The sequence below is a fragment of the Hippichthys cyanospilos genome, chromosome 10 (genome assembly GCF_059441005.1).
Source record: "Hippichthys cyanospilos isolate Australia breed blue-spotted pipefish chromosome 10, RoL_Hcya_1.0, whole genome shotgun sequence".
Lineage (NCBI taxonomy): Eukaryota > Metazoa > Chordata > Actinopteri > Syngnathiformes > Syngnathidae > Hippichthys > Hippichthys cyanospilos.
In genome coordinates this window covers 14428468-14442737 of record NC_142378.1, presented here as the reverse complement: position 1 = coordinate 14442737, position 14270 = coordinate 14428468, and the positions used below count along the sequence as shown (strand labels likewise).

At 39.2% G+C, this 14270-nt stretch overlaps 1 protein-coding gene across 1 annotated transcript; it reads left to right on the top strand.

Moving 5' to 3' along the window:
- Positions 1-997: 997 nt before the first annotated feature.
- On the top strand, positions 998-12445 carry pgm1 (phosphoglucomutase 1). Its single transcript, XM_088426336.1, has 11 exons — positions 998-1336; positions 5355-5517; positions 5664-5807; positions 5949-6074; positions 6195-6385; positions 7826-7980; positions 8078-8193; positions 8561-8696; positions 10298-10481; positions 10636-10770; positions 11882-12445. The coding sequence occupies exons 1-11, from the start codon at positions 1091-1093 to the stop codon at positions 11969-11971; spliced, it is 1686 nt and encodes a 561-aa protein (XP_088282462.1). The 5' UTR covers positions 998-1090; the 3' UTR covers positions 11972-12445.
- Positions 12446-14270: the final 1825 nt, after the last annotated feature.

The following is a 14270-nucleotide window of genomic DNA, read 5'->3' as shown; positions in this document are numbered from 1 at the left end:
TTGAAATTTCATTGCTGTAGCATGTTCATGTTAACCACTGTTGCATCACCTTTCCTTTGAACAACATTCAATAAACGTTTGGGAACTCGCCTGTTCCATTAGCCCAGTGCTTCTCAATTATATTTTGCCAAGCCCCCCGAAGGAAAGAAAACTTTTTGCACCCCCCGCTCGACGCACTGACTATAAATATGGTTATTATCTATAAAAACTGTATAAGTATACCTAAACATGTATCTTTTTTTAATATTACAAAAGAAAAATTCAATTCAATGTTCAACAACTGTTCATTATCTTGTACAGCGTTTATATGGGTTACAGCTTATTCTTAAATTGAAAAAATAACCAATTGCATCAAAGTGCCTGAAATTTAAAAAGAAAAAGAAAGAATATTCTTATTTCATGCAATTATACCACATGACAAAAACAACGCCTTTTCCCTGGGGCCATCCTTGACCCCCCCTGGCATCACCTCGCACTCCCCCAGAGGGGCCCGCCCCACTATTTGATAAACACTGCATTAGCCTGTTCAATTGTGGGATGTTCCAAACTGGTGTTTGATGAGCGTTCCTTAACTTTTCCAGTCTTTTTGCCTCCTCTGCCAACTTTTTGGAACAAGCTGCAGGCATCAAAAACCAAATCATCTAACATTTCCCCCCAAAAGGAAAAAATAACAGTTTAGCATTTTGAACCCTGTTTCTTTCATATGTTATCTAACGGCCAGTTGTGTCTTTGCAAGTCCTTGTAATGTGTTTTAATTAGCATTCTACTGCACACATTGTCCAATTTGGACCCGGTTTAATTGGTAATTATAATGTTAATTAATTATGACAATAGCGTGAAGTATTTTTATTTAACCCTGCGTTTGTCACGTGGGGTTTTCACTCATGGTTAGTAGGCTATGTCTGTGAAATGTAACTGTTCTAAGCGTTCTCCTTTGCTCTCGCCCTTTAAACCGCTGAGGGGGGCGTTGTCAAGCGTGTAAGTGCCCGAACCCCTCACCTCCCCCCCGGTCGCTGCAAGCCTTCGCATCGCCCTAGACAGCGGATCACACAGGACCATCGAAGGTGCTCTCCTGAGTGGGCTTGTCAAAATGGTCAAAGTAACGAAGGTGAAGACCAAGCCGTATACGGACCAGAAACCCGGGACGAGCGGCCTGAGGAAGCGGGTCACAGTATTCCAGCAGAACCAGCACTATGCGGAAAACTTCATTCAGAGCATTATTTCTGTCATCGAACCATCTGAGAGGCAGGCAGCCACGCTGGTGGTGGGAGGTGACGGCAGGTTTTTTATGAAAGACGCCATTCAGCTCATCGTTCAGATCGCAGCTGCTAACGGGGTCAGTACGAATACATAAAACGGCGTGCTCTTTTTTTCAGTCGTGCTAAGGTTAGCCTCAAGCTAGCAGCCAGGCTAACCGTAACGATTCATTTGAATAAGGCCTAAATGTCAGAACTTGTACACGATTATTGAGAAATTTTGCGTGACTTATTTTAACGGGAGTCACTCGTTTTGCCAGCCTGCAGCGCAAAGCTACAGTACATTTAACCACGCAGGTTTGCACTGTAACCAGACTGTGCAGATCAACATGACAGTACTGAAATATGCTGTTCTCGGACTGGTGGTGGTGTGGTATTGATTTTCCATGCTTTTACGTTTTATTATAGACGAATAACTTGCTGGTACATTAATATGGTTTACGTCTTGTGCAGATTCAGCTTTTCTTGCCCCGCTTGCCCTTGAACTTCATGCAATGAAATATGACAACCTTTAGCAGTCATGTCTAAACGAGTCCATTCAATTCATTTCTATTTTCTTTCGTATGCTTCACAAGTGAGTGCAAACAGGTTTAGATCTGTTTCATAACGAGCATTGCGACTGTTGTTAAGACGGTTCTTGGCTACAATGCAGATGTTGAGACACGTGTAAGTCAATAGGGGGCGTGACGGGGGGGTACGTGCTGGCTGTCACGTTTCTTGTCACTTGCTTGGACTGGTCACTAGAGGAGTGCAACACATCTAGTCCAGGTCAGAAATGCACGGCTGGCCCAAGCCAAGAGCAATGCTAAATGTTCCGTGCTACATGAACTGTAGTACGGACCAAAAGTTTGGACACACCTCTTTCAGTTCCTTAAAGTAATGATGATCACTCTGTTTTCTTTAATTCATTGATTGGTTCTTGCTATAATATGGATATTAACAGCTGCCGTAATACTCTTTGAATTTAAACATTTGTCCAATAGGGCTGTCAACTGTGTATTAAGTAACTTTTGCACAATACAACTGATGGCCCCAACCTCATTGATGAAACAATAAAATTCCAAAAACGAACCCATGTGAACTGAAAACTATTTCAGGTGACTACCTCTTGAATCTCATCTAGAGAATGCCAAGAGTGTGCAAAGCAGTAATTAGAGCCGAGAACGGCTATTATGGAGGGGGAAAAAACTGATTATAAAACTTTTTTTAGTCATTTCACCTTTTTTTTACGCACTGTATAACTCCACGTCTTCACTCACAGTTTTGATTATTTTAGTGAGAATCTACAATGGAAATAGTCATGAAAATAAAGAAAAAACATTGAATGTGAAGGTCTGTCCTAACATTTGGCCTGGACTATGTCAACAAACAAAAAAAATCCCTCAGATAGCTTTACAAAAAACAGCCTGAGAGTGTGTGTGTAGATAACAATAATGAGTTATTTGCCTGATGCTGTGTGCAGCAGTTCAGAAGCACTCAAAAGTTTGGAAACATCTTAAACTTCAATGGTTTTAATTTTTTCCTACATTACTCTGCAGCAACATGTTAGGAACCATTCAATAAAGTAATAAAGTCCATCCATCCAACCCAAACCAACCAAAACAAAACCAAGCCAACCAACCAAGGATAACCAGGAAAACCAACATGTTGGCATTTTCTTAACCAATCTTATGAGGTGAATGATGCTTTATGACCTGAAATTGTTTTCAATTCACAGCTCTGCATTTTAAAGAGTTGATAACTTTGATGTTTTGACCTTTTTATCTGTGTCAGAATATTTGAGTTTGAAGGTGTTTCCAGACTTTTGACTGGTGCTATAAATATTTTAATAGACTATTATTTTATTATTATTAGACTTATTGCACGATCCACATGCTATAAAATGCTGACATAACAGATAGCATTTTTTGGCTTTGATTTAATGAATAAGAGGATTACTCAGACATTTTTTTCAACGTTATCTTCACTTCAGATGTTAAAAATAAAGATTTTGTGGTTCACAGTAGTGACGCCATGTCACTATTAAATATTTTTTAAATCAATTATTCCTTCTATTATTTAGTTGACATATGAAATGACCTGGTAAACTTTCATTTTGCATCAAAGTATATTACAAGACCATTTTCCTTCATCACGTTTTATTAACCTATTACAGGTACCTTTTATTCAGTAATGTCCTTTGGGACAAAAACAGAAATGAAGCAAAACAATAGAGTCTTTGTTTTATAAAGTAATAGCAGATGTTTGCAAATGTCTTTTTTGATTAAATACAAAATGGAGTCAGTTTGCCTTCATGAAAGACTACAGATACAGTGAATAATCACGGTCGAGAGGTTCAAATCAAAAGATTTGGACAATTTTAATTTGAAAACACCTCTAAAAATGACTCAAGTTACTTTACTAAGTTAATTCCTAAAATTACCTAAATAGTTGTCGATTGATTTGATAATCGATGTCTTGTTGATTATTCGATTAGCTTTGACAACTCTAGAGTCCAAGAACCCCCCCCCCCCCCCCCCCCCTTGTCAAAATGGACTGCCTAACCCTGCTATAGGTAATCTTGAATCACGTGATTGGTATTTGTTTGACCAACATGTTGGAGGTCCAAATCATGAGGATAAGATAAGAGACTTGAAAAACTAGTAAACTGAGGGTTGTCCTGGTTCATTTCTTTGTTTTTCTTTCTTTGCATCCCTCTACCCAGTTAATGTGTAAGAGCTGTGGGTTGCGACCAAAATGTCAAGGCCCTGGATACCAGCGGACAAAATGAGTTTCCCCTTCAGGATGTCTTGGTGTTCTCTTAGAAACTCGATCGCCCAGGGATGAACTATTCTGGGCATTTATATTCAAACAGTATGCAACCTACAACTTGTCTTACCAGGGCTCACCACAACTGGGATGTGTTTGGAAGTACTGTAGAAACAAAATAAAACAATTTTCTATTAAAAGGACCTCACCCAGCGTAGTTTTGATCTAGTTTTGCTACTTCTGTTTTGTCATTATAATGATACATTTCTCTGGTGGGTAGCTGCACTCTTATGATTCGTCAGGTAATGTAAAATAACTTCTTCATCACCAAATGATTGAAATGGAAAGGGCGTGCAGCCCTTTAAGACTGTGGTGATTCAGGGCTATACAGATCAATTTGATGTGATGTAATCTTAGCAGGTGTGGGCAAACTTTCCCACGAAGGGTGCTAAAATTTGACAAAAGGGCCGAAGCAAATGAAGGGAAGGTTTTGATAATACACCTCATAATAGAAAAAAAAGTGGGATATTTCAATAGAAAATTAATAAAAGCATACCAACAGTGTTATTCGGGCCTAGTTTGCCCATGACTGGTCTAAAGTAAGTTGATCCGTGATCACAAAAGCCAAATGTTGCACAAAGATGATGTGCTAAAGTCTGTTTTGACACTATTGGATTGTTGAGAAATGACAGCGCAGGGAAATTGCATCAGTGTTTACTCAAGCAAATCACCATTTTAATTCAACAGTTCCTGTATTGCTGTAGTAATTCATTTTAAGATGTGCACTCACTCACACCTTAATAACCAAATCAGATTTACACAACAGTGTAAATTTATATAACAGTTGTTATTAGATATTCTGCTTTTAAAAACATGGTACAAAGCCCCTATCGCGCACCCATGAATTGAACTACATTGTTGTGGAGCCATGGGTAGCAGAACCCTGCCTGGAAAATTAAATAACTATATAAAGGGTTGTCGATTAATCTGGTGATTGATTAGTTGTCAAGTAACCTGTAGTTTCCCTCAATGAAAGCGAATGGGCATGAATTTTGTGTGGATTTTTGGTATCCGTGGCTTAGCTGTGCTTGATGCTGTCTGCAAGGAAGGGAGAATTTGACAATACTATACTAATGTTTATTATTGGGTTTTTAAAATGGCCTCAACTTGTATTACAGTATCCTGGTAGGCTGCTTACAATCATTAACATCGATCACCGCCTAGTGTAATGCAATGCATTGTAGGCCAAAATAATAACATGAATCAAAACCCCAATACTGCAGACTTAAAAAAAAACCCTTAACAGCCTGTCACACTTGTAGTTATTGTATTTGTTCATTTTCCTCGCAGATTGGTCACCTGGTGATTGGTCAAGATGGCATCATGTCAACCCCAGCAGTGTCCTGTGTGATCCGCAAGATAAAGGCAGTGGGAGGAATCATCCTCACAGCCAGCCACAACCCAGGCGGCCCCAATGGAGACTTTGGTATCAAGTACAACATCTCCAGTGGAGGTGAATGAAGAATTTATACTCGACCCTACCCTTTATGCTCTGAAAAATTTGGTATTACATTAACTACTGGCTGTGTATTGTTTGGAGTTAGTCCAGAGTTGGTTGTGTGATTGCTTGCCATCTTGTTTATCTTCTGCTGTCCGCAGGTCCTGCTCCAGAGGGCATTACGAACAAAATCTTTGAGATCAGCAAAGGCCTACAGGAGTATCACATCTGCCCAGAGCTCAAAGCGGATCTTTCTAAGATTGGCAAGCAGACCTTTGATGTGGAGGGTTTCAAGCCTTTCACGGGTAGATTTGTTTTTTCTTGTTTGCAATTTGTGTGGTTAAAAAAAACACGTGGAATATGTGAAAGTCATTTTTGAAAAATAATCCACACTGAATATTTGAGAGCAGCTTTCTTTACCATACTCTATATCTTCTTTGCCCTAGTGGAGATAGTGGACTCTGTTGAGGCCTATGCCGATATGCTGAGGGGTATCTTTGATTTTGCTGCACTAAAGGATCTTCTCTCTGGAGCCAATCACATTAATGTCCGCCTGGACGCAATGCATGGAGGTATAAAACTGCTTCAGATTTTTTTAGTACATTTATTCCATCTCCATTATTGGATTCCATCAACTTGTGCACATGTAAGGAAGTTGCACATCAACGACTTTTTTTTTTTTTTTCTCTCAGTGGTTGGGCCTTATGTGAAGAAGATAGTGTGTGAGGAGCTGGGTTCTCCGGCCAACTCTGCAGTCAATTGTGTCCCCAAGGAGGACTTTGGCGGGCACCACCCTGACCCAAACCTGACATATGCTGCGGACCTGGTGAATGCCATGAAAGGAGGAGAGTATGACTTTGGAGCCGCCTTTGATGGTGATGGTGTAAGTAGATTTTATGTGTTTTGGACAAGGATTTCAGCTGAGGCACAAGATACTTAAAGTGCATGGGTATGTCATTGATGTGCTAAGTTCTGCATGGCATCTGGTTTACAAACACAAGCAGTACTTTCTAACTAGTGATTCTGGGGTAACTGTGATGCTCTAATTAGCGTTGGTAGAATAAAAACATGTCACCTTGCAGCTGAGCAATATTGTGTTTTGTTATCTTTGACACGGATGAATATGTCTCATATTGACATCCTAAATCTGTGACAAAAGAATAGTTTAATCACAGTGGCGACGACGAGACCTGCTCTGTTGAAACTCACTGCGTGCAGTGTCAACTTTTTACCAAGAGAGGGCGTCAATATATTATCAAAAGCCCATGCGTGGTTTAAATGGTAGACATGACCTGATGTGGCCTCAGAATGACTATGGCAATCGAAGAAAAAAAACAAAAACAAAAAAACAGCGTCAGCCATTTTTTGTAATCCATTTGATTGTCTTTTTCCCTATAAATAATTTGTGACTATAATTGCACTGTGTGTTTACTTTTTTTTTTGAGAGAGTTCCAACTTCCTCACTTTTAAAGGCCTAAAATCTTGAGTGATGGCCTTTCCTTCAATTTGAACTTACTTTCCAGTGATCTTTTAACATTTCCTGAACGTCTGAGGTCTATAGGTTTTCCTAAGGTTACTTGTTCATATGGAACTTTGAAAGATGTATGCACCAAAATGTGTTGGCTCAAAAGTATGGATTTCAACTGACCAAAATTGAGATTGCGGCAACTTTGCAAAATTTTCAGGTAACTATGTATTATAAATAATTTTAAAGGGGCACAAGAATAACTAGAATATATGAATAACTACATTTTCATTTTTTGACACACAAAGGCACTTTTGCCAGAGCCAGTCCTATACCATTAAATATGTCTGAGTTAAAGTTTGTTCATTTTTGCAAAAAGATGGAAACTACGACGACCATTGCAGTAATGTCAACGTTACCATCCTTAATCATCAGTTTGGGGGAGGGGTATTCTCACAGCAGTATGTAATTTTTTTTTTTTAATAATTTATTCAATATTTTTCCAAAAATGAATGTTTTATCATATGTTGTCGTAGAAATAGTCATGTGCAATTTTGGCACATGTTTAGTCAGTGTAAACATGTCACTTGTCATTTAAATAGAAGGTATGTGCAGTAAATGGATGAAAAATATATGTGGTACTAAATCTGCCTTGGAATGCGTGAATGGAATGCGTCTTTGGCTGTAGATCTTCTTTTCCCCATTAGAAATGTTATGTGCAGGAGAAGAGAATGATTAATGATGATTTTGCTGATCATTCTAACCGATGACTTTTTTGGGGGCATTTTGTTTTTTAATGTGACAAATATTTGCTTATCCGGGTTTGCTTACCCTTCTGTGACTCTTGCTCCCTTTCAGGACCGCAACATGGTGCTTGGCAAACATGGATTTTTCGTGAACCCGTCAGACTCAGTGGCTGTTATTGCAGCCAACATCACCAGCATTCCGTACTTCCAAAAGACTGGCGTGAAGGGACTGGCCCGCAGTATGCCCACAAGTGGAGCCCTGGATAAGTATGAATCATGATGCAAAATCAATACACAAAAACAAGTTATCAGCTGCCATCAATAATGAAGCACACTTTTTTTTAAATTTGTCAATCTACTTTAGTGTGGCAAAAGCACTGAAAATGCAGCTATATGAGACCCCAACAGGCTGGAAGTTCTTTGGGAACTTGATGGATGCAGGAAAACTCTCACTGTGTGGAGAGGAGAGCTTTGGCACTGGTTTGCTTTTTTTTTTTTTTCTACCTTCTTAGCATGCATGCAGGATAAGGAGGTCTTTGACTTAAAAATAGTTTACCAGTAACGGGGCACTGTGACTTGCTAAGAACAATTGAAATGAAGAAGAATATTTGTGTATTTATTTATTTATACTAAACATGGAACCCATTCCTAATGTACCAAATATTCAATATGTTGTTTAAAAAAATACTGTGTAATGGAAAAAAAAAGTTAAGCTGTTTTTTTTAGTTCCATGATGCCGTAAAAAGCGTGATATTTTTGCTCACGGTTATGATCCTGTCAGAATCTGATATTGGCCCATGCCTGTACTCCTAATAACTCTACTCTGTACTTTCTGTTCAACAATCAGGCTCGGATCACATCCGGGAGAAGGACGGCCTGTGGGCCGTACTCGCGTGGTTGTCAATCTTAGCCAGTCGCAAACAGAGCGTGGAAGACATCATGAAGGATCACTGGCAGAAGTTTGGCAGAAACTTTTTCACCAGGTATAAAGAAATTGATACTTACCATGTTTATTTTCACATTCCGCTATTTTTTATTTTTTTGTAGCTTTACTAAAAATATATAACACATTATAAAGTGTAACAATCCCAGTTGTGAGCTATTTGTGTGCCGTCCCCCATGGACAGATTGTGATTGTAATCAAGATATTGAACTTTCCCCATGAATATTGTTTGCCATTCAATTTCAGAGATGGGAAAATCATTCTTAAAGGTACCTCTTTAAGAGAATATTGGGGCGGGTCAAAATTATCCAGAAGATATTGTCCAATCCCTTGCACATCACACATCTCACGTACAGTGCTCTACTTCCTCTAGTGGTTTTACTGGGAACTGTAGAACGAAACGCTTGTCAGAAATGTTCTCTGTGGGTTATAAACCGGAGTCTAGGCAAGAAGGACCACCCCCAAAAAACTGGAACATGTCCAAGAAAAAGTATATTGTATTCAGTAACCAACTTACAAATAATTAATTAATGACAAATAACTAACAAAATAGAACCCTTTTATGATCTTTGTTGTGTGGATCTATCTACACATGGTGAAGGATATAAGCTCATTGACACTCCATGCACAGTGTGCGGCATGGCGAGAAGTTTTCTTCATTTATGTTGCGCTCCAAATGCCATTTCTAACTTGCCTGCAAGTTAGGGAGCCCCTTTAGAGGGTTCGCTGAATGACAACGTGTCATTGCAATGAATGTTTAGGGTTCTATTGTTGCTAGCAACCGATATCAATACTGTGTCAGAGGTGGGGCTAGCAGCGTCGCTAGTACAAGGCTGAATACTACATGTAGTCACTGCAGTGTTTTGTTTGGTTTTTTTAATTCATCCATTTTCATTTTTTAATATATTTTTAAATATGTCAATCAATCAATCAATCAAATTTTATTTATATAGCCCTAAATCACCGAAGTCTCAAAGGGCTTCACAGAATGAAAAGAGGTCGTACAGAGACATCTTTTCAGTATAGGGTACACAACAGCATCCCCTGTCAAAGCTCCCAGAAGGGGAAGGAAAAACTCAAAAACCCCAAATTAGGGGAAAATCAGAAACCTCCAGAAGGGACCACAGGTGGGAGGAGCCCCCTTCCAGGCCCACAGGTTGAAGTGGATGCTGCATGTACCAGACACAGAAACAACATAAATTACAGAAAACATAATGTGCTATATAGTGCAGTGATGTCTTGACAGCAGGCAAGGCCATTGGGCAGGAACCATCCCACATTCCAGCCAGGTGGACTGCAGACGGCCGAACTCCTAACCCGTGATGGTCGACCAACGCAGGACCCAATGGAGGCGGTCAAGTCAACCCTCACCATCTAGCTAGCCCCCTCCCCCAGCCGGAAGAGGGGGGCAGGAAAAAATATATAAGTGATATTGGTTGAAGGCATCCATGCTTGGGGCCCTAGGCAGTTAGCATGCTTTGCCTGCCATGTTACGACTGCTGATGAGTCATGTTTTATGTGTTGTAACAGTACAACGCATAAAACATGACTCATCCAGTGCTTTTCATTTTGAAATAAAAATATGGTTCAACTTGAGTAACGGAGACTGTTTGTTTTTTTTTGTTTTTGTTTTTTTCCCAGGTACGACTATGAGGAAGTCGATTCGGATGCCGCCAACAAAATGATCAAGGAGCTGGAAACAGCTATGTTCAACCCATCCTTTGTGGGGAAAAAGTTATCATCGGGTGATAAAACGTACGAGGTGGCGATTGCAGACAACTTTGCCTACACAGATCCTGTGGATGGAAGCATTTCCAAAAACCAGGTCCGCATTAAGAAAAGAACAGTGATATGAAAATTGCCCAGTTTGTTTTCTAATCATACAAACACACTCGGTCCAGTAATACAGTGAATACTTGCTGCTTTTCCAATCATTTGACCTGTCCTCTTATCATTCCTTAACTTTCTTGTTTCATCAGGGCCTCAGAATTATCTTTGCTGACGGATCTCGGATTATTTTCCGTCTCAGTGGCACTGGCAGTGCAGGCGCAACCATCAGGCTTTATATTGATAGCTATGAGAAGGACCCCCAGAAGATTTACCAGGATCCCCAGGTCAGACCTTTAAAATGAATATGAGCTTAACTAGCCAGTGGCTTCCTCTTCCACTTGTCCTCATTCTGATCAGGCATGCATCTCTCTGACATTGTGTAGGCCTGAAACATGTACTCGAGTAATTCAAGTACCTCGGTTCAAACCAATGGTTGCGGCATTTTTTTAAATCTGCCTAGTAGTTTACACTGGCAAAATATGTCAAGTCAATCGCAGAAGCAATTTTTAATAACTGTGTGAGCTCGAAACACACTAGAACGCAGTGAGAAGGCCAACTTCAAAATAAACTGTACTTTACCAGAATGCCTGGGTACACTTTTATTTTGAAGTTATTCTACTGCAACTGTGACTCAAGACTTCTGATACAAACAGCACAATGTTCTGAAATTACATTCAATTGCCAATTTAGGGCAGTAGCTAGCAGTGCTCAAGTGCTGGTACATCATTTTGCACACTTTGATGCCTAACAAGTAAAGTCAAATGTATTTGTGTAGCCCTGAATCACCAGTCACAAAGGGCTTCACAGGTGAAAAAGAAACCACTGATAGGATCACACAGAATATTGCAAATACACAATGGCATCCCTTAAAACAAAGCTCCCAGAAAAGAAAAAAAAAAGGTGGTGGGGGGGGGGGGCTAGTAGTACTAGCACAGTTCAAATGTAAGTATTATGCAGATTTCACTTTTTGCGAGGGTATATATTTATATATATGGGCTCACCCTGAACCGTTCACCAGCCACTTGCATGGCACATATGCAGTCAAAAAACATCCACATACTGTATGTTCAATCCTATGAGCAATCTAGAGCCTTCGATTAACTTGATGTATATGTTTTTGGAACGTGGGAGGAAGCCCGAGTAGCCAGATAAACCCAAAGCAACATGACCTGAGTCGAGATTAATACCCAGAACCTTCCCACTGTGCGGCAGTTGTTTTAACCATGTAGTAACTCACAGTATTTGTTTATCTAATGATTCATTTCACACGATTTTCTTTCACCACAACTTAACAGATAGCTGCCCAATTCATTTTGTTTTTCGGGGGAGGGGTTTAAACCCAAATAAAAGTCACATATTTACAGTAGTATGTGTTTATATTGTGGCTCTGTGCAGGTGATGTTGGCGCCCTTGGTGGACATTGCCTTGAAGATTTCACAACTTCAAGAGAAGACTGGACGCACTGGCCCCACTGTGATCACATAATTCCCCCGCCACACTGCTTCTACTCAACCTCTGCGATAACCTTTCAGTCTGCTGTATTTACTTTAGTCGTTGGCTAAACTACAGAGGAACTGGAAAGAAACAAAGGACAAGGTTTACACTGCCATTAATTCAGTTATTGTGTAGCATTTTCATCGAAAAGGGAAACATTCATTGAAATGCCTTAAACAAATATATTAACCTTAATTTCACTAGTATTTGAAATGGTAAAAGGTGTAATGTTTAATGCATGGTCTAATGTGTTGTCCAGTTTGCTCCCAAACACTGAGACAAATGACCAACTGACTCAAATTCAGAAAGTTGGGGATTTCCATTTTTCCTAGTTTTTTCATCCTGGTGCCTTCTCCTCTTCTTCCAGACATCCAGAACCATGAAAACCCATAAGAAAGCAATGTAAACTTAATGATGCACTAAAAATATATTAAAAATAAAGTAACATTTATGGTCATTCATAAACGTGGTGCTGTTTTGAACTACAGTAGATTTTACTTTACACTTATGCAGATTATTTTGCCTACTCCTACAGATGCTGCTGAAATTTTTATTTCATTAGATCCACAATCAAATGTTACGACTATAAAACATTATATTATTTAACTGATAATGTAGTTTGTAGTGTTGTAGAAAAGCACATAGTGCAACATCATTTTTGATGTTTTACCGGCTAAATAATACAGCTCTGTATATTTCATTTAAGTCAAATCAGAAGTAATCGTTTTGCTTGCGAGTGAAAGTGAAGCCATTGATGGGTCTGTTTTCAAACCAAAAGCCTTCTTCATTCATCGGATTCCAAGATTTACTCTTGTCTCATGCCTCATTCACTGAAGGTGGGAAGTCAGACTTTTTCCACCTCTGATTTGGAAAAGTGCACTTGAATGCCGCAAACTGGGAGGTCAGAGTCACCAAGTCGGAAAAAAATGCCCAGACTTCCCGAAAAACAATTGATCAATATTATGAAATACAAAATAAATATACAAATGTTTATACAAATGTATGTGATGCATTTTCACGAAAGCAGACATATGTCTGGGATATTAGTTTTGAGTTGTTGACAAAAGCACAAATTTCCCGCAGACATGTCCATTTTGGGATTTCAACTAAAAAGAACCTCCTCTGTTGCTAATGACTTTTGTAATCTGCCGAGCTACAGCTATTACGTTGAAATAAAAATAAAATAAAAAATAAACCTTGTTGAACCACTAAAATTTTATCAAAATGTTATTTACTTTATGTGGCCAAATACATACTTGATCAAACTTTCTGGTCACTACAAGTTAAAGTGTTCAAATCCCAAATGATGTACTTACCTGCTATTAGAATTTACCGTGTTCATCACACTACCTTTAAATGTGTTGTGTGTTGTGTGTTTTGTTTTGTTTTTTTCAAAACTATATCAGTATAACCCTTACTTGGTCCACATCATTTGCTCTTTATATCAAAGGCATTTTACGCCAAACGGGTAGCAGTGAAACAGACTAGGAAGCTGAAATTTCACCCAGATTTTGATAACATGTCAAAGTTTTTTATAGCACAACCACTTAGTTATCACATTACCAGGTGTGTGCCATCCCTTGGCTAAAATACTGCAAGAATGGGATGAAGAAATTGACCCATAAATGGTTACAATACTGCACAAGGGTTAGATGGAATGAAGTGTAGACACAAGTCTGATTTTGTGAAAATGCTCACATCTTCTTAACATTTAAAATGATCGAAGGCGCCTGTGAACTACATTACATTGGAGGACAAATGTTCTTACTACTAAATTAGTTTGTTTTGGGTCAATCTTCCCAGAGGACAGGTATAATCCTCAAGACTATTTGCAAGTGCACTACAGCAAAAATCCGAATTCGGATTTACTTCCTGATTTGTTTTCCCAGAATGAAGGTGATCTGATCATTGCGATAAATGTTACAAAAGTGTAAAAGCAAGTTGGAAAAAAAAAGCACAGAGCATTTGTGACCCAAATTGGTGTCAACTTGCACAATTGCCATATCGGGACTGAAATTGGCTGCAATTTAGGTAATAGGAGTGAGGGTTAAAACTCAGGTGCAGCAAGAAGGCTGCATGTTTCTCTCTGAACATGACAAGGAAAATTGGCCTTAATCACAATTTGGCAACAATTTATGTCATACATGTCAATGTGTCGTGCTTGCGACCATCAGTTCACTAATCCCCCACCAAAGCGTGTGGGTTAGTTAGGTTAAAGTTCTTGAGCTGGGATTAGTCAATCAAGAGTTTGATGTATAAGCTACAATATGTATTGAGCATTTCCTGGGAT